Source organism: Grampus griseus, assembly GCF_964374135.1.
Source record: "Grampus griseus genome assembly, chromosome: 11".
Classification (NCBI taxonomy): domain Eukaryota; kingdom Metazoa; phylum Chordata; class Mammalia; order Artiodactyla; family Delphinidae; genus Grampus; species Grampus griseus.
The window spans coordinates 96,485,064-96,511,219 of record NC_139005.1 but is presented as its reverse complement, the minus strand read 5'-3'; the positions used below and the strand labels follow the sequence as shown (position 1 = coordinate 96,511,219).

The 26,156-nt window shown below is 47.2% G+C and overlaps 1 protein-coding gene across 3 annotated transcripts in view; it reads left to right on the top strand.

Annotated features, from left to right (window-relative positions):
• ARFGAP3 (ARF GTPase activating protein 3) overlaps window positions 1-25,668 on the top strand; it is a 54,773-nt gene extending 29,105 nt beyond the window's left edge. For 2 of the 3 annotated variants that reach the window (XM_082666972.1, XM_082666971.1), the window contains 7 exons: window positions 2,711-2,839; window positions 3,741-3,863; window positions 9,211-9,342; window positions 17,168-17,291; window positions 18,525-18,615; window positions 23,273-23,394; window positions 24,596-25,668. In XM_082666972.1, the coding sequence (XP_082523098.1) occupies window positions 2,711-2,839; window positions 3,741-3,863; window positions 9,211-9,342; window positions 17,168-17,291; window positions 18,525-18,615; window positions 23,273-23,394; window positions 24,596-24,613 (739 nt within the window). In that variant the 3' untranslated portion in view covers window positions 24,614-25,668. Of the gene's footprint in view, window positions 1-2,710; window positions 2,840-3,740; window positions 3,864-9,210; window positions 9,343-17,167; window positions 17,292-18,524; window positions 18,616-23,272; window positions 23,646-24,595 lie in introns of those variants that run through there. The other variant, XM_082666970.1, reaches the window with a different exon arrangement.
• Window positions 25,669-26,156: the final 488 nt, after the last annotated feature.

Below are 26,156 nucleotides of genomic sequence, written 5' to 3'. Positions count from 1 at the left end.
CTCTCACTGTTGTGGCCTCTCCCGTTGTGGAGCACAGCCTCCGGACGCGCAGGCTCAGCGGCCATGGCTCACGGGCCCAGCCGCTCCGCGGCATGTGGGATCTTCCCGGACCTGGGCACGAACCCGTGTCCCCTGCATCGGCAGGCGGACTCTCAACCACCGCGCTACCAGGGAAGCCCTGCAAGTTCATTTTTTTAATGGCTGTAAATAAAGTTATTTCAGTTCAATCAGCTCTCAGGAGCGGTATCATTTCTTGTGTTGTCGGACTGCGAAACTAAACTATCCATGCAGTAGCCTGAGCCTCGCCTGGCGGTCTCTGGGCCCATCCTCAGAGGCGTCTGTGTGCGCAGTTGGTAGAAAGAGTAAGAAGATACAGTGGTGCCGCTGGAGCTGCTCTCTTGCTGACCTGAGTGTCTGGCCAGCCCTCCCCTGAGCTGAGCTGGTACTAGAAGGGCTTCTGCGGGTCTGAGAAGCTTGGAGTCCTGGCTTCCTTATTCCATTAGTGCTTCCAGGGCCCGGCTGTTAAAAGTGCACACTTTTAATGGAGGATAGACCCAATCGTACGTCAAGTACCCCAAGAAGGAAAACTTCCCCATCTCATACCATCCCTATCCATTCATCTCCAGAAGACTCTTACCACAGTTCTACTGATTTTAAACAGATCTATTGTTTTCCTCCAAAATTTATACTTGAAAGAGTATATTATATTTTCCAAGTAATAAAGTGGGTATGTTACCATTACCTGATCTGTAGGAATAATAGTAAAGAAAACCAACTGCCAGATGAAAACAAAACGGAAATCCTGCTTGACTCACAGCAAAAGCAAGATGATTTTTTCCTAGTAAGAAATTCTGTCGTCATTCCCTTTTACTACAGAGAAATGTATTTATATCATTATGAAATTTATACAGTGCCTTTCTTACAAGGAATTCGTGACGTTTTGCACAATTTTATAAAATGGATGATAGCTTAGAAATCCTGATAAGGTAGGTATATCATTTTTCAAGGCCCTGAAATTTTGTTGCTATTTTACTAATATGATAATTTACTCTTGTAATTGTTAATATAGGCCTGGTTTTCTTTATGAAAAATTAAGTATTTATAGCATTTTTGGAAATCTGAGAGTGAGAGCGTTTTATTCATCATTTCTCACCTGGGTGCATTATTTGTCACAAATATTTGAGAGATAGGCGATGAGTATCCGGCTGGTGGTGCAGAGGAAACTATTGGCTGAGAAATGACAACTCCAATTTTTTTTTCTTTTTTTTTTTTTAGTTTTTATCGGAGTGTAGTTGGTTTACAATGTTGTGTTAGTTTTAGGTGTACAGCAAAGTGAATCAGTTATACATATACATCTATCCACTCTTGTTTAGATTCTTTTCCCATATAGGCCATTACAGAGTATTGAGTAGAGTTCCCTGTGCTCTACAGTAGGTCCTTATTCGTTATCTATTTTATATATAGTACTGTGTATACGTCAATCCCAGTCTCCCAGTTTATCCCTCCCTGCTCCTTAACCCCTGGTAACCGTAAGTTTGTTTTCTACATCTGTAACTCTGTTTCTGTTTTGTAGATAAGTTCATTTGTACCCTTTTTTTAGATTCCACGTATAAGCTATATCATATGATATTTGTCTTTCTCTGTCTGACTTACTTCACTCAGTATGACAATTTCTAGCTCCATCCATGTTGCTGCAAATGGCATTATTTTGTTCTTTTTTATGGCTGAATAGTATTCCATTGTGTGTGTGTGTGTGTGTGTGTGTATATATACATCTTCTCTATCTATTCCTCTGTTGATGGACATTTAGGTTGCTTCCATGCCCTGGCTATTGTAAATAGTGCTTCAATGAACATTGGGGTGCATGTATCTTTTCAAATTATGGTTTTCTCCAAATATATGCCCAGAAGTGGTATTACTGGAGATAACTCCATTTTAAATGCTCTCAGAGCCTGATTACATAAAGAGACCCTACAGGAAATTTTCTTGTAAACTGAAGAACCCTTTTGCAGTGAAGTAATCCCTTCTTAATTTATCTATTTGTTAAGTCAAATTTGTATATATATATATATATTTTTTTTTTTTTTTTTTTTTTTTTGCGGTATGTGGGCATCTCACTGCTGTGGCCTCTCCCGTTGCGGAGCACAGGCTCCGGACGCGCAGGCTCAGCGGCCATGGCTCACGGGCCCATCTGCTCTGCGGCATGTGGGATCTTCCTGGACCAGGGCACGAACCCGTGTCCCCTGCATTGGCAGGTGGACTCTCAACCACTGCGCCACCAGGGAAGCCCTTGTATATATTTTTTATCTTAAACCAGAGCAGACCAACGAGACTAACCTTGTACTTTTGATATGTAATGTTGAAGTATAGTAAAATATTGGTCCAAGTAAGAAATTCTGCTTTTTACTATCCTTTAGAGAGATAATTTCAGTATACATCATGTTATGACATGATAATAAGTGATATAAACTAGAACAGCAATGTAAGTCCAGCAGCAACCAAAAAGTATCTGTAAACTCATTCAGAGTTTCTTGAGCATCTACTCAAAAAAGACCTTTACCCCCCAAAAAATGCCAACTTGCCTTCATAATCGTTAATTATGGAAAGCAGCATGAAGCTACAAGTAGAGTGATATGTTTAATGTTCTTCGTAGTTTAACTCAAGAACAAGAATTAAAGCTAAGTTAAGGAGCATTTGGTTTTTCTGGCAGTGTGTCGTCATTACGATTAGCCTATAAAGATCTTAATATTCAGATGAAGAAAGATGAAAAGATGAACATGAGTGGCAAAAAGAAGGTGGAATCAGAGAGACTTGGCATGGGATTTGGAAACTGCAGAAGGTATGTAAGACTCTGCTTTCTTGGATTTCAGAATTTAAACTAGTTTGCTAATCATGAACGGATTTTCCTTGTTAATTTCAACTTCAGAACTGTTTTCTCATTACTCACTTTCTTCAGTTGTTTTGCTTTGCTCTAATACAGTCCGCCCGCAGCCCTCTGTACCCACAGGTTCTGCATTTGCAGATTCAACCAACTGGGGATTGAAAATGTTTGGGGGGGGATTCCAGAAAGTTCTAAAAAGCAAAACTTGAATTTGCTGCATATACCACTCTTAGGGGCAACTATTTACATAGTATTTACATTGTATTTGCAATTATTTATGTAGCATTTACATTGTCTTAGGTGTTATTAGTAATCTAGAGATGATTTAAAGTACAAAGGAATACTGTGGATTTTTTTTATCTGCTGGGGTCCTGGAAGCAATCCCCCTCAGAAGCCGAGGGACAGCGGTGTTCACTATAGCATGAAAAATTCCAAATTTGATTCTTAGGTAAAAGGAAATCGGTCTGACTTGTCATTAAGTGGATGCCATAAACATAACTGATATATGTGACTGTATTTTGTATAATTAGTTACAGGCCTCACTAAAGTCCAGTATTTTTCAATGCTTACACCAAAACAATATTTTTTTATTGCTCATGTTTTTAACCCCACTAGTAAGTATATTTTTATTGAGAGTGTAAATTAAAACATTCATGGGAATTCCCTGGCGGTCCAGAGGTTAGGACTCCACACTTCCGCTGCTGGGGGCCCGCGGTTCGATCCCCGGTCGGGGAACTAAGATCCCAGAAGCTGCGCGGCGAGGCCAAAAAAAAAAAAAAAGATTCGTTCTTTGGTGAACACGCAAGTGTCCTCGTGAACTAATATTATTCTTTTCTATTTTATTCTCTATTTTCTCCAGCGGTATTTCACATTCAGTGACTTCAGATTTGCAGACCATTGAACAGGAAACGCCAGTCCCAGCGAAACCAAGAAAAAAGTATAGCGACGACGGTGATGACTTGCATTTTACTTCCAGCTCAAGGTAACCTGGTAGAAATCATCTTTAAAGTGTCTTTTTGAAAAGCAGTGATCACTATGGACTCACGAGTTTATTTGCGTTAGGAACAAACACAAATCAGTGTACTTCATTGTTTTTAAAAGCTTTGGCTGGAGTCAAGGACGTCCTTTGGAAAAAAATCGGGGTAACCCCCTTTAGTGGATGATGTTTGCTAATACTGAAATGTTTGATAATAAAAGCTGCACCCCGGAGTTAAAATTAGAGGTGGGAAAGTTGTATTTATCTAGAATGTGAAATTGGAGAAACATGCAGAATCCCAAAGGTGTATGCTAAGCTGTTCAGTCTTATTCCAACAGTTGGAATATTTCACAGCTGCGCCTTCAGCAGCTTCTTTTGTTTTCAGGATACCAGCTTCTGGAGTCTCCAGTTGGCAGGATAGACTATTAAATAAACGCTCTTTGTGTGTGCATTTTTATGAATGTAAAACACTGTTGCTTTCAGAGGGGCGTCCCGGGATAAAGCCTAGGCCCCGTCCTTCAGCGCTCCCCATCCGACGGGGACAAGTTGCCTAACTCCAGCGTGAAGCTGACCATGGAGAGGCCGTGGTTCAGGTTCAAGCCACTGCAGAGGCCGAAAACAAGTTTAACTTGAATTGACTCACTCTGTGCGGTTCCTCCCAGAACCTGATCAGCACAGGGCGGCCTGCTTCACAGGCACCAAGTAAACTTGGGGTGTCAGGAGGTGGGCACCAGCTGGGAAGCTGGGCGACCTGGACTCGAACCCTGGCCCTGCCACTTACTGACTGTGTGATCTGGGCTGAGCTCTGTAACCTCCCTGTGCTACAGCTTCTTCATCTGTAAGTTAGGGACACCAGCAGTGCCAACCTTTCAGGGTGTGCAAGGGTTAAATGAGTTAATACAGAGCACTGGGAATAGTGCTGTCATGTTTAGCTGCTATTATTATATAGGAACTCAGTTCAGGAGATGTGTGACTCAGTCTAAACGTTTAATTACTATTGTTAGATACTTAAATTAACCTCATTGAGGGCCGCCTTCAAGTTTGGAGTTTGGGGAAATTGAATGTGTGCCCATCAGTAATGGGCGGTCCTTACAAGGAGACGCCATCACTCACTCACATCTCAAAGGGCATTACTGTTGTCTGGCAATTACACAGGCTTGAAGCGTTTTCATATACATAACAGATGTAAATATATGTTAACTAATTAGAATCTAACCCTGAAATTCTGTAGTCCCCTGTCAAAGTTCACAGGTAAGGAATTGTAGTACAGAGGGACTATCTTTAAATCATTCCGCTAGCATAGCTTCACGTTACTTCAAGTCCAGATGTTTAACCCCCAGAAAAGTTAGTAGTTTAGAGGTGTTCCCTGGCAGTGCTTTCAGACACAGGGTGGTTTGATGTTTGCTGCTTGTGAGTAACCTGTATAACATACTGGGTTTCAGGTTACTTAGAGGTAACTTCCAAATCATGCCTTTTAAAGTATTTAAATACATTTTCTACAGGCTAAAATTAAATGCCTAACTTGATTTGAAGGCTGCATGTGTGTCGGATGTGCACACTAGATGAGAGGAGGATGTGTCCGGGTCAAGAAGACTCCCAGTGGTGCAGGGTCTACACTCGCCTGCTTGGCTTCTCCACAAAGCCTTTTTGATTATTTCACTTCTCATTACAACTCCTATGCAGAGGAGAGCATAGGCAAGTAAAGGAAGTAGGTTTCCAGCTCCATGAGTGGTGCCGCTTGGTCACAGGGTTGGAAGGAGAGGTGGCTGCGGGTGAGGACGGGCCCTGGGGGGCAGCTGGGGAGCCTTGCTCCTGGGGGGCTTCCTCTGCCCGTTGGGAGCTTTAGGAATCCTGTTGGCCTCCCTCTCCAAAAGCTTAGTCAAAAGACTTAGCCCTAAAGGCCTTCGTTGCTATGGAACAATTATTTATGGTTTGAAACCGGGGAGCAGATGGCGTTTTTATGTTGACCGCACTTACTGGATTCCTGCCAGAGACCTTGGTGTGTTGTTTATCATCACCTGCAGGTTGTCTAATGGGAACGTAAACGCCTCTGCTGGTCCTCCTTATGGTAGCTACTACTGGTAGAACAATACTTACTTTGGCAAATGAAGTCAAATAAACACGGACTCTCGGAAAGCAGGTGTATTCCATGAAGAGCTCTCATTGCTTCCAAATAATTCATTAGCCCATTAGAGCTTGAATATTATGAATTATGAAAGAGTACTGTTTCTATTAAAAATAAGACCAACCATATCTTGGGGATTTGTTTTTTTGTTTGTTTTTTTGAGTTCCATTGTTTCCAGGATATAAACAATGTAATTATATATTGAGTACCAAATAATGAAACTAGAACAACTTGTTCAGCCTTATAAAGCCAGTGTGGCCTTCAGTGGAACAGACAGTTGTCTATAGCTGTAAATCAGATATGTGCTATTAGGGTGCTCTTATCAAGGGATTGTAAGGAATGTTTTCAGGTTGGGTGAAGACAGACTGGGAGGGCGAAAATAAAAATGAAATGTATTAAGAACAAGGATCTAGAAATCAAAACATTAGAAAGTCAATAAAGATTTGGAGATCCGGGGCAGCTGTTGTGTTTCCGAGGAAAGACAGGTGCCCCACAGCCATTGGTGGATGCCCGTCCTCCACCGCATCCTCCCTGGTGCATCGGGAGGCCCTCCCGCACTGCGTACACCATGTAGGAGCACAGGGAGCCTCGCTGGTGAGTGGTGGGAAGGGCACCCTCCCCGCCGCAGTGCAGAGAATACGACGTAACGGGCTCCTGCTCATCAGTAGGACCCTAGCAGAATGGCTTTCTCTCTCCTGATTTTTTAATTGTCCAGTCATTAAAAAAAAAAAAAAAATCCGATGGCCCTACATTCCAGGATAAGCACTTTGGCTTATCGGAATGAAGAATATTCCCTTAGAGTGATACTAAATTCAAAAAGTCCTGAGTACCAGTGCCTCAGAGTTGTGAAGGGCCTGGAAGTTCCACCCACCTCCATCCAGTGCTCACCCCCACCCCACCACAGAGCCCTCCAGGAGACAACGCAGCCCCTTAGCACTCCTTCCCCTCCCCTCCCTTCTCCCCCTTCCCTCCCTCCTCCCCTCCCTCCTCCCCTCCCCTCCCTCCCCTCCCTCCTCCCCCTCCCTCCTCCCCCTCCCTCCTCCCCTCCCTCCTCCCCTCCCCTCCCTCCTCCCCCTCCTCCCCCTCCTCCCCCTCCCCTCCCTCCTCCCCTCCCCTCCCTCCCCTCCCTCCTCCCCCTCCCTCCTCCCCCTCCCTCCTCCCCTCCCTCCTCCCCCTCCCCTCCCTCCTCCCCCTCCCCCTCCTCCTCCTCCCCCTCCTCTCCCTTCTCCCCCTCCCCCTCCTCCTCCTCCCCCTCCTCCTCCTCCCCCTCCTCCTCCCCCTCCTCCCCCTCCCCTCTCTCCTCCCCTCCCTCCTCCCCTCCCTCCTCCCCTCCCTCCTTCCCTCCCTCCTCCCCTCCCCTCCCTCCTCCCCCTCCTCCCCCTCCTCCTCCTCCAGGCAGCCTTTCAGTCCAACAGCAGCTCCATGAGAAACACTGCCCTATGCTTACATATCTCCCTGGGTTTCTGAGCTCAGATCAGTCAACCTCATAAGGGCAGGGTCTGAGTATGTCTCCTTGCCCAGTATCCTCACCCAGCAAGTGCCTGGCTCCTCATAGGTGCTTATTAAGTAGTTTTAAAATTCCTTATTGAATCGGTCCTAATTCTTTCACTTGGTCCCTTAGAAATATGTCCGTCAGATATTTGAAGGTAACTTTCCAGGCCAACAAGTGGATCACATCTTTCAAACCTTCTTTCTCAGACGTGACTTCGAGCCTCTTCGTTGTTCTGGTCTCTTCTCTGAACAGGGATTGGTTGTCTCTGTTCTCTGAGCAGAGCCCAGTGGCTCAGGCTCATCCGCTGATCAGCCGCAGGGAGAGCCTGGTCAGTTTCTAGCTGAAATCCAGATACGCTTTGAACACTGCGTGTTTTCCTTCCTGGAGAGAGAGGGCTAGTGTAACCAGCTTTGTTCTTAATGACCTCCTTGCCAGAGAATGCAGAAACCACATTCGGAAATTCTGCCTTTTTTCTATTATTCATATGAAGTCATACCATCTGCTTCAAACGGCAGGTTTATGCCCCCTCCTTTTTCTGGTTTTTTTCCTGCGAGAATAAAAGAGTATATTGAGTCTTTTCCCCCGCCCCCCATCTTAGCTCATGAACTCCTTATGCCCTCGGGGCTTGGCCCTCACCTTGTTTCCTGTGTGCTTCCATTCTTACTCTCTGCAGAAACCTTGGTGACATTTTTGAAGCCTCTGTGTTCTCTTCCTTCATCCTTCCTTTCCTCAGGCCCAAGCATTGGGATCCGCGTCTCTCTTCTGAACTTCGGGAACCACCTTTATAAGGAGTGCATGCCTGGCCGGGTTGTTTTCCGCCCTAAGCGGTCCTGAACTCTGAGGTGGCACACGGTCACTTTCCACTGCGGCTCTGGCACGTCCGCCTCACCTGTCAATCTCTGTCCTGTTCCAGGCAAACCCTGCTGCTCTTGGTCAAAGGTTTTTCTCCCACCACTCAGGACCAAAAGCTGTCCCTGAGCCTTGCTCTCTCAGCGATGCCCTGCTCAGTGACGCTCAGCTAATGAAAGTGTAAACCCACCCAGAAGGCCAGCAGCTCCCCTGAGATGCTTACAGACAAAGCTCACGTCAAGCTCCAGACTGAAGAGCATCTCGGGGCGGTGGTCCCGTGACAGCGATTCCAGGAGAAGGCTTGTCAGCGTCACTTACACTGAGGGCTGCTTGCTGTTAGGGATGGTGCCTTATACCGTGGCTGACGTGGCCGGATTGGCAACAAAGAGCTCCTCGGATGGGCTTGAAGCATTATTTGTGACTAACCTATAGTGGGGTAGCACTCAAAGACGTCATGCGCTGTTGGGATAAGCTAGGTTACGCTGCAGTGAGAAATACTCCCCCCCCACCCCCCCGCCCTGATCTTTAGGGCTTAACGCAATGATGGTTTGTCTCTCATTCGCTAAAGTCAGCTGAGGGTACAGGTGATTGTCCAGCTTACCTGTCCTTCTGGTGGAATCTTGATTGTCCAGGTGGATGGTGGTTTCACCTGCCCGAGGCTGAAGCACCTGGAAAACCCGACCTCTTCCATGCGGCGAGGGAAGAGAAGACTGGGCACCTGAAAGGCCTTGGAAATGACTCGCCTTATGTCTGCTCCTGTTGCACTGGCCAGATCACATGGCTGCCCCCAACTCCAAAGAGGCCGGGAAGGGCGGTCCCCATGCACCGGATGTGAGTGGACATCGGTCAGGTCCTCCAAAGTCACTGTTCTGCTCTCTCTCATACAGGTACTTTGACGAGCCAGTGGAGTTAAGGAGCAGTTCTTTTTCTAGCTGGGATGACAGTTCGGATTCCTTTTGGAAAAAAGAGACCGTCAAAGACACTGACATCATTCTAAAAACCACAGGCTACACAGACAGGTATGAATACCAGAGCAGTGGGATTGTAAATAGTGACTCTATGCATCTCTAGGGAAATTCTCTAACACTAGTAAATGATTTTGTTGTACTATTTCAAGAATATTCTTTGTATCCTGGTCTGTATTCTGACCTCACAGTTTTTCCTTTCCCAGAATGTCATATAATTGGAGGCATGCAGTAACCAGCCCTGTTAGACAGGCTTCTTTGACTTTTCGTAGTGCACTTGAGATTCATTCATGTTGCTGTGTTCCTCCCTCTTTATTTTTGAGTCTGTTTATCCATTTACCTGTCAAAGAACTGTCTCCAGTTTTGGGTGATTATGAATGAAGGGCTGTATAATGTATCGTCCAAACCAGGGAACTCTTTATAGAGTGCAGGGGGACAATGCTAGTATGTTGGGACAACAGGTGTGACCTGGGATTGTCCTCGGTGACTGGGATGTACCGTCATCCTACTCATTTTGTATCCTGCGTAATGTGGAGCAGTGTCTTACGTGCATGACAATGTATTCAGTATTTACTAATTGATCCGTGGAACTGAAGAGTGAAATAACAGGCCTATTTTTTTTTTTTTCGGTACACGGGCCTCTCACTGCTGTGGCCTCTCCCGTTGCGGAGCACAGGCTCCGGACGCGCAGGCTCAGTGGCCATGGCTCACGGGCACAGCTGCTCCGCGGCATGTGGGATCTTCCCGGACCGGGGCACGAACCCGCGTCCCCTGCATCAGCAGGCGGACTCTCAACCACTGCACCACCAAGGAAGCCCAACAGGCCTATTTTAAATAGCAAAATTCATTCAAATGTTGTGTGGTTTGGATATTTATTCATTTTTCTAATTAGAATATCCAGCCTTTTCAAAGTGGCCTAAAATCCTTTTACAAAATTACTGCTGTTGGCTTTCTAAAAAGCGAAATGGCGTGTGCACACATTATAAATGAGAAGTGCGTTTGCCGTACCTCAAATCAGCTTAACCTGTTTTTGTTCTTTGTGCTGAGAACATTTAAGCTCTACTCTCTTCCCACAGTTCAAGTAACACTACAGGATTATTAACTATGATCACCATGCTGTACGTCAGATCCCCAGAACTTATTCATCTGATAAATGAAAGTTTGTACCCTTTGACCAACATCTGCCCCCATCTCCCTGGGAACCGCTATTCTGCTCTCTGTTTCTTTGAGTTCAACTTCTTCTTTTTTAGATTCTGCATCCAAGTGAGGACATACAGTATTTGTCTTTCTCTGGCTTCCTCCAGGTTCATCCATGTTGTCACAAATGGCAGGATTTCCTTCTTTCTTTTTTATAGCAGAATATTATCCCATTGTATATCATACTACATTTTCTCTATCCGTTCACCCATTGACGGATACTTAGGCTGCTTCCATATCTTGCCTATTGTGAATAATGCGGCCATGCACACGGGGCTGCAGAGATCTCTTCATGATACTGACTTTGTTTCCTTCAGACATATATACCCAGAAGTGGGATCATATGGTAGTTCTATTTTTAATTTTTTTATGAACTCCCACACTGCTTTCCATGTGACTATACTAATTTCCATTCCCAACAGTGGTATACAAAGGTTCCCTTTTCTCCAGTCCTCACCATCACTTATCTCATGTCTTCTTGACAATAGCCATCCTAACAGGTGTGAGGGGGTATATCTCACTGTGGTTTTGATTTCCATTTCTCTGATGATCACTGATGTTGAACACCTTTTCATATACCTGTTGGCCTTAAACTTCCCTCTTAGTACTGCTTTTGCTATATCCCGTAAGTGTTTCCATTTTTATTTGTTTTAAGATATCCTTTTTTTCTTTTAAATTGAAGTAAAGTTGATTTACAATATTGTGTTAGTTTCTGGTGTACAGCAAAGTGATTCAGATAGATAGATAGATAGATAGATGCAACTGAATATGTAAGAATATATATATATATATTCTTTTTCATATCCTTTTCCATTATAAGTTATTATAAGGTATTGAGTGTAGTTCGCTGCGCTTTATAGTAGGACGATGTTGTTTATCTATTTTATTTTATTTTTTAGAAAATTGATGGGATTTTTTTTTTTATTATTTTTTTTTATTTTTGGCTGCATTGGGTCTTCATTGCTGTGTGTGGGCTTTCTCTAGTTGCAGTGAGCAGGGGCTACTCTTCGTTGCGGTGTGTGGGCTTCTCACTGCAGAGGCTTCTCTTGTTGCAGAGCATGGACTCTAGGTGCACGGGCTTCAGTAGTTGTGGCACGTGGGCTCAGTAGTTGTAGCTCATGGGCTCTAGAGCGCAGGCTCAGTAGTTGTGACGCACGGGCTTAGTTGCTTCGCAGCATGTGAGATCTTCCTGGACCAGGGCTCAAACCCGTATCCCCTGCATTGGCAGGCGGATTCTTAACCACTGTGCCACCAGGGAAGCCCTCTATTTTACATTGATATGTAGTAGTGGTATCTGTTAATCCCAGACTCCTAATTTATCCCTTCCCCCAGCTTTCCCCTTTGGTAACCTTAAATTTGTTTTCTTTTTTAGTGAGTCTGTTTGTTTTGTAAATAAGTTCATTTGTATCATCTTTTTTAGATTCCACGTGTAAGTGATATCATATGAAATTTGGCTTTCTCTGTCTGACTTTCTTCATTTAATATGATAATCTCCAGGTCCATCCATGTTGCTGCAGATGGCATATTTCATCCTTTTTTATGGCTGAGTAGTATTCCATTGCATACATATAAACCACATCTTCTTTATCCATTCATCTGTCAATGGACATTTAGGTTGCTTCCACGTCTTGGCTATTGTAAATAGTGCTGCTATGAACACTGGGGTGCATGTATCTTTTAGAATTAGAGTTTTTGCCTTTTCTGTATATATGCCCAGGAGTAGGATTGCTGGATCATGTGGTAGCTCTATTTTTAGTTTTTTAAGGAACCTCCATACTGTTCTCCATAGTGGCTGCACCAACTTACATTCCCATCAACAGTGAAGGAGGGTTCCTTTTTCTCAACACCCTCCAGCAATTATTATTTGTAGACTTTTTGGTGATGGCCATCCTGACCAGTGTGAGGTGATACCTCATTGTAGTTTTGATTTGCGTTTCTCTAGCAATTAGTGATGCTGAGCATCTGTGGATGTGCCTGTTGGCCATCTGTATGTCTTCTTTGGAGAAATGTCTATTTCTGCTCATTTTCTGATTGGGTTGTTTGTGGGTTTTTTTGATATCGAGCTGTAGGAGCTGTTTTGTATATTTTGGAAATTAAGCCCTTGTTGGTCGCATCACTTGTAAATATTTTCTCCCATTCTGTGGGTTGTCTTTTCATTTTGTTTATAGTTTCCTTTACTGTACAAAAGCTTATAAGTTTGATTAGGTCCCATTTGTTTACTTTCGCTTTTATTTCTTTTGCCTTGGGAGACTGACCTAAGAAAACATTGGTACAATTTATGTCAGAGAATGTTTTGCCTATGTTCTCTTCTAGGAGTTTTTCGGTGTCATGTCTTATATTTAAATCTTTAAGCCATTTTGAGTTTATTTTTGTGTATGGTGTGAGGGAATGTTCTCCTCCATTGATTTACAGCATCCAGCTTTCCCAACACCACTTGCTGAAGAGACTGTCTTTTCTCCATTGTATATTCTTGGCTCCTTTGTTGAAGATTGTGTTTTCAGGTATCCTTTAATTCCCCTTTTGGTTTCTTCTCGGACCCGTTGGTTGCTCAGGCGTGTGCTGTTTAATTTCCACCTATTTGTGGGGTTTTCACTTTTCCTCCTGTTACTGGTTTCTACTTTCATACTCCTGTGGTTGGAAAAGATACTTAACGTGATTTCAACCTTCTTAAATTTCTTAAGACCTAAATATCATTCAGATTTGTGTGTGACTTAGCCCGTGATTCATCCTGGAGAATGTTCTGTGTGTGCTTGAGAATGTGTGTTCCGCTGCTATAGGATGGAACGTTCTGAATATGTCTTTTGTTCCATTTGGTTCAAGTCCAGTTTTCCTTATTGATTTTCTGTCTGGATGATCTGTCCATCGTTGAAAGTGGGATATTAAAGTCCTCTATTATTATTGCAGTACTGTCTATTTCTCCCTTCAGATCTGTTAATATTTGCTTATTATATTTAGGTGTTCCTGTGTTGGGTGCATAAATATTTGCCGTTGTTATATCCTCTTGATGAATTGACCCTTTAATCATTCTATAAAGACCTTTGTCTCTTGTTACAGTTTGTGACTTAAAGTCGGTTTTGTCTGATATGAGTATGGCTCTCCCTGCTCTCTTTTGGTTTCCATCTGCATGGAATAGCTTTTTCCATCTCTTTACTTGCAGCCTATGTGTGTCCCTAAAGCTGAAGTGAGTCTCCTACAGGCAGTATATAGTTGTATCTTGTTTTTGTTTTTTTTTAATCCATTCAGACACTCTGTGTCTTTTGATTGGAGAATTTAATTTGTTTGCATTTAAAATAATTGTTGAGGGCTTCCCTGGTGGCGCAGCGGTTGAGAGTCCGCCTGCCGATGCAGGGGACACAGGTTTGTGCCCCGGTCTGGGAAGATCCCACATGCTGCGGAGCGGCTGGGCCCGTGAGCCATGGCCACTGAGCCTGCGCATCCGGAGCCTGTGCTCCGCAACGGAAGAGGCCACAACAGTGAGAGGCCCGCGTACCACAAAAAAAAAAAAAAAAAATTGTTGATAGTTAAGGATGTACTATTGCCATATCTCATTAACAGTTTCTTGGCTGTTTTTGTAGCTCTTCTATTTGTTGCTTCCTCTCTTGCTGTCTTCCTTTGTGATTTGATGATTTTCCATAGTGGTATGTTTTGATTCCTTTCTCTTTTTCTTTTGTGTTTCTACTATAGGTTTTTGCTTTGTGATTACCATGAGGCTTACATAAAACATCTTACAGTTATAGCAGTCTATTTTAAGCTAATAACAATTTAACTTAGATTGCATACAAAATCTCTACTCTTTTACTCTCCTTCCCTACATTTTATGTTTTTTATGTCATAATTTACATCTTTTTATATTGTGTATCCACTAATAAATTACTGTAGCTATCGTTGTTTTTACCGCTTTTGTCTTTTAACCTTTGTACTAGAGTTAAGTGATTTATACACCACTATCACAGTATTAGAGTGTTCTGAATTTGGCTATATGCTTACCTTCACCGGCGAGTTTTATACTTTCCTATGTTTTCATGTTACTGATTAGCATCCTTTCATTTTAGCTTGAAGAGCTCCTTCTAGCATTTCTTGTAGGACAAGTCTGGTGGCTGGCAGTTGTGTTTGTGTTTGTTTTTCCAGCACTTTGAATATATCATCCCACTATATTCTGGCCGTCAGGATTTCTGCAGAGAAATCTGCTTATAGCCTTACAGGGCTTCCATTTTATAGAATGAGTTTCTTTCTCTTGCTGCTATCAAAATTCTCTCTTTGTCTTTGATTTTTGACAGTTTTATTATATATTTCTTGGTGAAGATTTCTTTGGGTTGAATCTGTTTGGGGACCTATGAGCTCCATGTATCTGGATGTCCACATATCTCTCCAGATTTGGGAAGTTTTTAGAGATTATTTCTTTAAATAAGCTTTCCGCCCCTTTCTTCCTCTCTTCTCCTGGGACTCCCACAATGCATGAATTGTGTTCTTGATGGTGTCCCATAATTGACATAGGCTTCTTTGCTCTTTTTCTTGTTTTCTTTCTTCTCTTCTGACTGGATAATTTCAAATGGGTTGTCTTCAAGTTCACAGATTCTTTCTTCTGCTTCAGTGGTCTGCGACCTTTTTGGCTCCAGGGACCAGTTTCGTGGAAGACAATTTTTCCACGGCCCGGGATTCGGGGGTGGGGGGTGGTTTCAGGATGGTTCAAGCGCATTACCTTTATTGTGTACTTTATTCCTATTATTATTACATTATAATATATAATGAAATAATTATACAACTCACCATAATGCAGAATCAATGGGAGCCCTGAGCTTGGTTTCACTTGCCACTCACTGACAGGTTTTGTTTTGTTTTTCAAATTTATTTATTTTACCTATTTACTTATTTATTTTTTATTTTTGGCTGCGTTTGGTCTTCACTGCCACGTGCCAGCCCTCTTCCAATTGTGGCGAGCAGGGCCACTCTTCACTGCAGTGCACAGGCCTCTCAACACAGCGGCCTCTCTTGTTGCAGAGTATGGGCTCCAGGTACGTGGGCCTCAGTAGCTGTGACCCGTGGGCTCCAGAGTGCAGGCTCAGCAGTTGTGGCACACGGGCCCAGATGCTCCACGGCACACGGGATCCTCCCAGACCAGGGCTCAAACCAGTGTCCCCTGCACTGGCAGGCGGACCCTCAACCACTGTTGCCACCAGGGAAGTTCCCACTGACAGGGTTTTGATGAGTCTGCAAGCAATTGACTTATTATGGTTTCTGTGCAGTCAGACCTCCCTGCTAATGATAATGTGTATTTGCAGCCGCTCCCCAGTGCTAGCATCACCACCTCAGCTCTACCTCAGATCATCAGGAATTAGATTCTCATAAGGAACGCACAACCTAGATCCCTCCCACGTGCAGTTCTGGTTCGAACCTACTGGGTTCATGCTCCTATGCGAATCTAATGCCGCCGCTGATCTGACAGGAGGCGGAGCTCAGACGGTAATGCGAGCGATGGGAAGCGGTTATGATTTCTATCTCTGTGTTGAACTTCTCATTTTATCTGTGTATTATTTCCCTGATTTTATTGAGGTGTCTGTGTTCTTGTAGGTTGATGAGCTTCCTTAAAACAATTATTCTGAATTCTTTGTCAGGCAATTCTTTGGGATCAGTTACTGGAAAATTATTGTTTCCCTTGGTGGTATCATGTTTCCTTGGTTTTTCATGTTCCTTGGAGTCTTGTGTTGCTGTCTTTGCATTTGAAGGAGCCATCGCCTCCTCCAGTCTTTAGTGCCTGGCTTTGGGTGAGACATGCCTTCAGTAGTCAGCCCTGCTGGAGATGCGGAGGCTTACTCAGACCTTTGCTATGGATGCATTCATTCCACACTTCTTATTCCTCTTGGGGGTGACATCTCAGGATGGTATGTCTTTTCTCAGTCCCACAGAGCAGGGCCAGGTGCTGAGAGCCTCCTGCTTGCTCTCCCCAGGGTGGTGCCCTGAAATGCTCGGGTTGCTGTGCCCTCTGTGAATCCCAGAGTTGGGCTGACTTTTGCACATGCTCACTTTCTGTCTGCAAAGGCTTGCCCTCACCATCCGCAGGGGCATGTGCAGGGAGCCAGCTGTGGGGCCAAAGGTGCATGGGTGAGGCATGCAGAGCGTTGGAGGACCAGTTGGGGGCTCCCCAGGCAAAGCGTATCCAGTGGTTTGTGAGCAGGCCTCCTCGTGGAGTTCGGGAAGTGGTTAGTGGAATGCACACAGCTTTGATGAGTTCTGAGCCCTGGCTGCTCTGTTTCCAGCCTCCGCAGCCCCTAAGCTGTGTCGGTCACCTCAGTATCCTGGGTGGGATGAGAAAGAAAGAGGCACCCTTGGCAATGTCCCACACAGCTGGGGAGACCAGGCACCCGCTCACCACCCTCTCACCTTCCCCCGTGGGAGAAATTGCAGGCCCCGTGGATCCCTCTTGGCACTGAGCTGTGCTGCCTTGGAGGAGGAGTGACATGGGCCCAGTGAAACTATTCCTCTTACCCTCTTTAATGCATCCAGTCTCGGATTTTTTGCTCCAGCAGTGTGCTGGACCCTCTCTGCCGGACTCCTGGACTCCCACAAAGGCATTCTCATCTGTGGGTGATTGTCAAAACCAGTGTTCTCTAAGGGGTAATGGGAGAAAACTCCTATTTCATCATCTTACTGACGTCATTCCTGTTTTGGCTGTTGCTAACTGTAGACCTACTGCTCGCCGCAAGCCAGACTATGAGCCAGTTGAAAATACAGATGAGGCCCAGAAGAAGTTTGGCAACGTCAAAGCCATTTCCTCAGATATGTACTTTGGAAGACAAGCCAAAGCTGACGTAAGTGCCCAGGGAGTTTCTGTGTGGTCCCCACAGAGCAGGAAGCCAGCAGGGCCACGGGAGGTGTGGGAGGAGGTGCTGGATGCTGAGTGAGATGGAGTCAGGCTGCAAGGGACCCCTGTCCCCAGAGTGCTGGAGCAGGACTCGAGCCCAGGTCTTTCTGACTAATCGCCCCACTTTGCCGCTCCAGCTAGAGGAGTGATGGGAAGGCAGGGACAGTGTCTCATCTTTCTCTCATTCCTTTCTCAGTGTTTTGAATAGCCATCCATTCGATACCTTTTGAGTAAATTTCAGGAGATTTTTGATACACCTGTAATTTACTTAGCAATTTTTTAACCATAGTTAAATGAAGTATACAGATAGATTCTCGAGGGTAGGTATATTTATTTTCAGAAAAGAGATTATTGCCTCTTTTCTCAGAAATGTTAATGAGCTTATCTTAGCGGAGTCTGGCTAAGCAGTAAGACTCAAATGGAAATGAGGAGCTTAAAGGTTTCCTTTTAATTGTGAAGCACTAATGTGCTTACGCAAAACTCTTAGAGATACGTGTTATTACTAGGCTTCCTGCACGATACAGAGAATAATTATTTCCTAAAGTACCGATTTTATTTTGTAGCAGTAGAAATTCCACTAGCTTTTTTTTTTTTTTTTTTTTGCGGTACGCGGGCCTCTCACTGTTGTGGCCTCTCCCGTTGCGGAGCACAGGCTCCGGACGCGCAGGCTCAGCGGCCATGGCTCATGGGCCCAGCCGCTCCGCGGCACGTGGGATCCTCCCGGACCGGGGCACGAACCCGTGTCCCCTGCATCGGCAGGCGGATTCTCAACCACTGCGCCACCAGGGAAGCCCTCCACTAGCATTTTGAGTGTATTTAGAGTTGCCACCTGGCTATTCTCCACCCACTAAAATCTGCCTTGTTTTAAAGTTGACAACATTCAAGTTCAGTTAGGAAATCACCTAAGGCTATTGGGAGAGAGCTTCTTGGAGCGGCCTTTCCTGGCAGCTGGATGAGAGCAGCACATGACAGAGCTGTCACTGTCACTCTCCCTCTGGGTTCCCCTCCACTGACCGTTGTTGGCCGTGGCATTGTGCGTTCACCTGTCTGCTTGTGACCCGCAGGACGTGAGCGTCATGCCGGCCCCCAGCCCAGCCGTGATAGCTCCTCGGTGATTCTTTCTGCAGAATTGCTCATGGTGTTTGGAGCCTAATGTTTCTTTCCTCCTGGTCTTGTCTAGTATGAAACCAGGGCTCGGCTGGAGAGGCTTTCGGCAAGTTCCTCCATCAGTTCTGCTGACCTGTTTGATGAGCAGAGGAAGCAGACGGCAGGTAATGAGGCTGGTCTCCACCGTGTCTGCGGCATGAATACATTTCCTCTGGACAGGGCTTTGTACTTTACCAGGATTGTTAGCGGCCATTATTTGATGCTCCTATGGCCTCTGTAAGTCAGGCAGAGCAGAAGTTATTATTCCAGGCTTTGCATGTGAAGAGACCAAGTCATGGAATTTAAGCGACGTCCCCAAAGTTACCCGGCATGTCATCTCCCTGAACCATCGTCACGGGCGGTGGGGTGCCTAGCATGGTGTGAACCTGGTATCTGGCTCGTGTGGTGTCACAGCCTTGGAGGGGACAGCCCTGGGCTTCCGTGTGACAGGACCCACTCCCTAACTGTGAGACCTGGGGGATTTCAGGTCACCTTCAGCCTCGGTCTCCTCCTCTGTAAAATGGGTGGGTAATATCCATACCTACCTCACCAGTTTGTACTGAGGCTGAAATGAGGTCCTTTATGTAAAGTGTCACCTCGGGGTCTGGCACATGGCAGGCCCTCCCAGGCCCCTCCCGGACCCCAGGGGTAGTCACAGCAGATAGAACAGGTGAGTCCACCAGCCTCCGCCTCCCAGGGGAGACAGAATGGGGCTTTGGAGCCAGGCAGGTGGAGAGGAGGGTCCAGACCCCGATGAGGAGATGTCTGGGCCCCCCCCAGGGAGTAAGCCTCAGCACACAGGCCCGTCACGGGCGTCCAGAACCAAGCACCTCTCTGCTTGTCCCTCTGACCCTGAGCCATAGGAAAGCCGTGTTCCAGTCCCAGTCAGCCCCAAGTCAGGCCTCGGGGGTAAGGGGAGGGCCACGTGTCCCCCTTATGTCACGGCCGACATTCAAGGAGCAGGGTCCTCTGCGGTCATTTCAGGAGCCCACTCGTCAGCAGGAGCACCCAAGGGGGGGGGGATCTCCAAGGCCTTCAAGGCCCGGGACCACCTGCACCCCTCGTCTCCCGTCCTGGAGGAGCTGGGCGTGGGCATGGAGGGACCCCACGCGGGCGGCCGCTGGGCCTTGCAGCCACAGAGAACAACAGTTTTCTGAGCCCAGAGAGAAACAGCCCCAACAGAGAAGGTCATGGGGGAGACCCGAATGCCTGGGGCCTTCCGTGTTGGGGTTTGGGGGCGTTTCAAGAGCCACCGTGGCCCCCGGGGTGAAGCGGGCGCTGCCCGGCTGCTGTGCTGCAGTGAGAGGGAGGGTTCTAGCCAGGTGGGTGGACCAGAGACCTGCGGGACACAGGCCCGGTGCGCGACCCCTGGGCAGGGAGCGTCCTAGGCCGCCCTCTGGCCTCCAGCAGGAGCAGCTGCTTTCTGACGGGCCGTTTCCTGCACTGGGCCTGGGTTGGGGCAGGTGTGGCTCACAGACTTGTGTTCTCATATGCGAACTTTCGGTGTCCTGGCCTCTTGTCAGGGCATTTCCTTGTGCGGCCGCCCCTGGCAGAGGGGTGCTCGGCTTCTGTGGAGGCCTCCCAGGGTCCCGCCTCTGCCCCCCGTGGGTCAGTGCTGGGCTACCTCATGGGCGCCCTGGCACAGGGGCAGGGCAGTCCAGAGAACCTAACAGGTTGAATCTCACCCCTGGCCGTGTTTGTTTTTGTAATTCAAGTTACTGGAAGTTTCACTCTGAAACATTATTGTTTGTTTAAAAAAACCTTTCAGGGCTTCCCTGGTGGCGCAGTGGTTGAGAGTCCGCCTGCCGATGCAGGGGACACGGGTTCGCGCCCTGGTCCGGGAAGATCCCACATGCCACGGAGCGGCTGGGGCCGTGAGCCATGGTCGCTGAGCCTGTGCGTCCGGAGCAACGGGAGAGGCCACAGCAGTGAGAGGCCCGCATACCGCCAAAAAAAAAAAAAAAAAAAAACAACCTTTCAGAGATCAAATGAGCAGCATTTCCAATTGTTGAAGGAAGGCTGCAGCCAGCGATGACGTTTACCTTCCTGTCCCCTTTCAGAGAACAAAGGTCCATTGATTTTTTTTTGGCCCTCTGTGGGTCCCAGACAGGCTCCTGTCCTGGGGACTCGCAGCCCTGATAGGACCATCCTGGGGTGCGAGGCTGCCCAGGGACCCTCAGCCCCTCCCCAGCGGCCAGTGGTCCTGCTTGCAGCACCTGCCCTCCCTCCCCCTCCCTCCTCCATCCCAAACCCAGATGGTTCAGACCACGATTACCCTCATTCTGCATCTCTCATCAGATGCCTTTAATAACTGCTCTAAATGCAAGCGCACTGAACACTGATCATTAAATATTTACTTTTTATTTAGAGTGCATTTCAGCAAAGAGCAAAAGCGGTTTTAAGAGAGTATTCTGTGTTCCTTATCTTAAATGTTTCCCCATCCGTGAAATATCAGTGCCACTGGGTAGATCACCTTTATAATTTCTTCAGGGTTAAGGGGACGATTTCTCCAAATTAGAAATGCCTCCTGGGACTTCCTGGGGGCGCGCTTTAACCTGGCTTTGCTCCGAGCCCGCTCCCTTCCACGGTCTGGGAGGGAGTAGATGGGGAGCACACGTAAGCATCCACAGCCGGCACAGTGCCCGTCCCTGCCGTCACTCCAGAGCAGGGTCGGTTGGGGGACGGGGGACGGCCATCGCTGGGCACTGCCTCCGAGGGAGCCACTCAGGCTCAGAGGGAACCAGATGACAGAGCAGAGGTGGCTTTGTTCTTTGTTGAGAGCAGTGTCGGAACAGAAGAAGCTGGAAACCCAGCTTGCCCCTCTGGTGTGTTTCTTTCCAAAACCTGGTTCTGATCATTTGAGTCTGAACGGGGCCACCCGGGAAGCCCAGGGCGCTGCAGACGGACACCTCTGTCCGGGCTCAGGGCGCACTGCCCAGGGTCGTAGGGGCTCCTGGCGCGTTTGCTGTTGTCCCTGGATCTCGAGGCTCCCTGGAGGCACCTCGGCCACTCTCTCCTTTCCTCCTGGCTCAGGCCCAGGGTCCAGGAGCCTGGCCTCTTTGGGCCTGTCGGCCTCCAAAGCACTGACTTCAGTCGGCCGTCGGGCGGTTTTGTTTGGTGATTTGCTGAACATATTTGTCATACGTCACAGCTGTGAGGTGCTGTCGCCAACCAGGTTCAGTTACACAAACCAGAGTCTTGTCCACCTGAGCGAAAAGAAGGGGCGTCTGTGCGCCCGAGTGGAGCAGCCGCCGCAGTGCTTTGCCTCCACGTTAAACCTCCTGCCTCGGCTGTGCTCCCTCCTTTCTCAGCGTTTCTCGAGTTGGAAGCCTGTAAGTGGAGGCGCTTCTGCTGAGGTCACGTCCGCTGACCTCTGGGGCACAGCCCCCTCGCCGCTCCGGACCTCGCCACGCCATGGAGCAGCTGTGACTGGCCCTTTGCGCCCAGGATGTCACACTAGCTCTTCATTTCCTCTCAGATTCATCTTACCGGCTGGTAGCACCCACCGTGCTGGGCCTTGAACCCAAGTCCCGTCACTGGGCTGGGCTAGGCTGTCGCTCTGTCATTGGCAAAGGGCTACAAGACTCTAAAATGTCACGAGGGGCAGAGAGGAGAAGCAGCCGCACCTGTGGCCCCTCCCCGAGTGCTGGGCACGGGATGGCGCTGTGGGAAGACACACTGTCTCTCCGGGGTGGCGTCCGTGCCGGAGGGTAAATGCGTGCCTCCTATTTGGTTCTTGGAAAGGGACCTGGCTTCTGCTGCTGCTAAGGGGCAGGCGGGTGTAGAGTGACCTGCGGAGCCGAGGGGCAGCTGGGCTGGCTCCCTGGAGGCTCTGCAGGGTTGGCGTTCTCTCACAAAGTCTCTGAGCCCCTCCGGCACCTTTTCACAGCTGTGTGACAAAAGTGCGCCACAGAAGCCCATCTGTCAGCTCTAGGGACCCCTTTATGTGTGACACCTCCGATGCGCTTCACCTGTGTGCAATATGCTGCTGTGCTGGGACAACCAAAACTTCAGCAGCAGAAACCCAGCCGACGGCGGCCTCGGGGAGGGGCAGGGGTCGGCCGGCCCTGCTGAGTCGGCAGACAGCCCCACCCACCCCTCTGCCTTTCCTCCTGGGGTGAGCCTCCTCCCGCACTGCCAGAGGCTTCCTCCTTCCCTCCTTGAGGAGGGAGTGGGAGGGGGACAGCCCTGGTCACAGACAGCTACAGCGTCGCCTCCCCCCCACCACTAACCCCAGAGCAAGCAAACGGCTCCCCTCCCTTGAGAATGCGGGAATCCAGGAAGGCTCTGATTGGCTAGGTCTGGGTCACGTGCCCATGCATGGTTTAGGGGGCTGGGGGAGAGACCTCCCGCAGAGGAGGAGGGCTTTTACCAAAAGGGGGAAGAGATGCTGAGTCCAAAAAACCCACAGATGTCCGCCCATCTGCCATTTACTGAGTACTTCTCTGTCAGGTCTTGTGTTAAGTGCCTGGAGGAAACGGGCCCAGAGAGGGTAAGGAACCTCTCCAAAGGCACACAGCTTGGAAGTGGCAGTGCCAGTATTTGAACCCGTGGTGGTCTTAAGACCTAGTGCTGCATCTTCTCTCACCGTGGGGTCTTGCAGCTGCTTCATGGTAGGGCTGGCGCTGAAACCCACCGCAGGCTCCTTTTCCCTTAACCACAGCTGCTGCTTATGGGCAGCTGGAGGGGAGGGGAGCCGAGTTCTCCAAAGCCATCGGGTCCCTGGGCACTGGCTGTGCCATCCCTGCGGTAGTGACGAGCCAGTGTCTGCTCTGTGTGCAGGAAACTACAACCTCACGAGCATGCTGCCCACGGCCCCCGACATGGCCCAGTTTAAGCAGGGAGTGAGATCCGTTGCTGGAAAGCTCTCCGTCTTTGCTAACGGAGTCATGACTTCGATTCAGGTTAGTGAAACGGGGATGACGTTAACTGAGTTTGATGGTGGGTTCATAGTTTTGAAAATGAGATTCGGACCACTCTTCAACTGCTGGAAAGTCAGATTTTATATTATTGATTTATATGTTTGCTACAGTGTAACCCAGGACACCATGAAAACCAGAAATTATAATTTCATATTTGTTTAAATTTTCTAAGTTATGACTCTAGAGGAATTGTTACAGGAATTGTCATGATCATGACCTACTTTTTTCCTCTATTGAAACAAATATTAAGAAGAAAATAAAAAATTACCCATAACCCCCCCTCCCAGGGCAGACTTCTGTTAATATTTGGTTTATTCTATGTTGATTCTAGGTTTCTGTGCAGATACCTGTTTAAAATTTGTAAAGGATTATCTTGTGTCTGTGGTTTTGCACCCTCTTTTTCCTTCATGATGTTTTGTTATGAGCACTTCCGTGTAGTTAAAAAGTCTTCAGAAACCACATTCTGTTGAGTGAAAATAGATGTAATTTATTTAAATATTCCCCGAGTTGGGTATTTAGATTGTATTTCAGTCTTTTAAATGAGGCAGGAGTGGAACGTGCTCACGTATAATGCTTTAAGGCCGGCTCTGATTATACGAAGGCGACTTTGTGAACCTTCTTGCTTACCTCCCGTTATTTTAGGACGCTATTGATAACGTGAAACATGGCTGTAGGGAGTAGGACCTAATCGACGTGGACTCTGCTGCCGCTAAAGGGGGCTCCCGGGTTGGGGAGGTGCCCCCACTGTGGAGAGCTCCGCGGCCCTGGGGCTCCTGCTGTGGGTGACACAACCTTTGGTTAGAATTCGCAGAGCTCTTTCACGTCCCTTAGGGCAGCCGAGCCCACACAGTCCTTCCGCGGAGGTGACATCCCTATTTTTTATAGGTGATCATGCCCAGTTTATGGATTGAAAAACAGAGGCACAGAGAGGTTAAGATGCTCCTGCAAGATCCCTCCGCTGAACCAGAATTTCAGGGTTCCTCTGTCCCCCCATCACACCTGCCCCCTGGAGGGCTCACCATGGGGCCCTGCACCCCTCACCGTCTTTCCCACAGCCCAGGGGCCGCAGCGCAGGCGCCAGGAGCTCCCGGTTCCCACTTCCTCGGGTGCGGGTTCCCGTCGCTGTGGCACCCGTTTTGGTGACGCTGATAGTCGTAAACTTTCGTGTTGGTTCTTTCTGTAGGATCGCTATGGTTCTTAATACTGACGTTGCGATATGTATTTCCTGGAGAAATTCCTCTTTAAATGAACCAGTGACCACATCACAGACTGCAGTGAAGACCAGCCAGTTTTGTGGATTGTTTTGCTACTTTTTCACAGGGTATACATACATTCCTGATTTTTAATATTTCTTTTGAGAAATTGTTATTTTTGGTGTAGTAGAAGCTTCCCTGCGATTTCTGTTTTGCGTGACTTCCTGCACACACCTTCCTTCTGGCATATCCGTGCACACCCCTGCTTAATTTCCTTGGACTCTTTGGTTCCAACAGCTGGGGGTCTGGAAACAAGGGCTCCTCCACCTCTCCTTGGGGGCTGGGGGGGGAGGGTCTCAGTGCTGTGAGGCTCATGGGCTAAGGGTTACCAGCATCAGCTGATACGAGGAGGGCCTGGAGAAACAAAATTCACGACATATATTTCATTAAAAAGGGAGCAAAGAATAAAAACAAAAGACCAAAAATGGCTGGTGTCTAATTTGAGATTGCTTCGTTTATATTTCCACATGTTAAGGTGATTTCAAAATCATGTTTAAAGACATCTGTCCCTTTGAAATTGTTTATTTTGGATGATCGAGAAATTTAAAAATAATTTTCAGTGAGTGCTTTTAACAGCCTAAGCTTTGCACTGCCAAGCAAATTAATCTTTTGACAAGGCGTTGCTGTTTGAATTTATGAGAAATGTAAGATGAGAACTCCCTAAGTGCATTTATAAATCGATAGAGTGTACAGAAGTAAAAATGAATAAGGTAAGAAGACACACCCACAGAAAATATTCCAGTACATGGGAAAATAATCATTGTAATTGGGTAGTTTTCTTAACATTTTTTATCTTAATCTTGGTTTTCAAAATATTACAGAATGTGTACAAATGAATAAAAGAAAAATAATTTGGCTGTGTTTTAGACAGCATTAGAATATATTGTTCAGCACATTAAAATATATTTGAAATTTGATGAACCAGAAATGTGGTTTCAACTGAATATTTTGTGAATTTTTCTTAAAAGCTCAAATTTGTAGACTTCTAAATATAATAAACAGTTGTGGCAGATCGTGTTGCCTACTTTTTTTTTTTAACGAAAGCTTTCCTGATGAATCATAAATCAGGGCTCGTGGTGTAACATTGGTGCGCACTTGATTAGCTCGTAATTCCAGATGGATCTGTTTTTAGTGTGTGTGTGAGGCCTGAGGTGCAGCTGTCCTGAACTGAGGTGTTGTCCGTAGCGCCGGAGCAGGGCGGGAGCCCTTGTTGGAAGTGAGGTCACCTCCGCTGACCTCTGGGGCACAGCTCCCTCGCCACTCCCTCGCAGAGTGGCATCTTTCAAGCCCAAAACGCTGCTCTAACAAGGTGCCACAGCCCAGGCAGCCTAAACGGTGGAATGTACTTTCTCACAGTCCTGGAGGCGAGAAGTGCAGGCTCAGGGTGGCTTTGGAAGGGACTCTTTCCTGGGCTTGCAGACAGCTGCCTTCTCTTCTGTGTCTCATCCGGCCTTTCCTCGGAGAGAGCCAGAGGTCCCTCTGTTGTCTCTT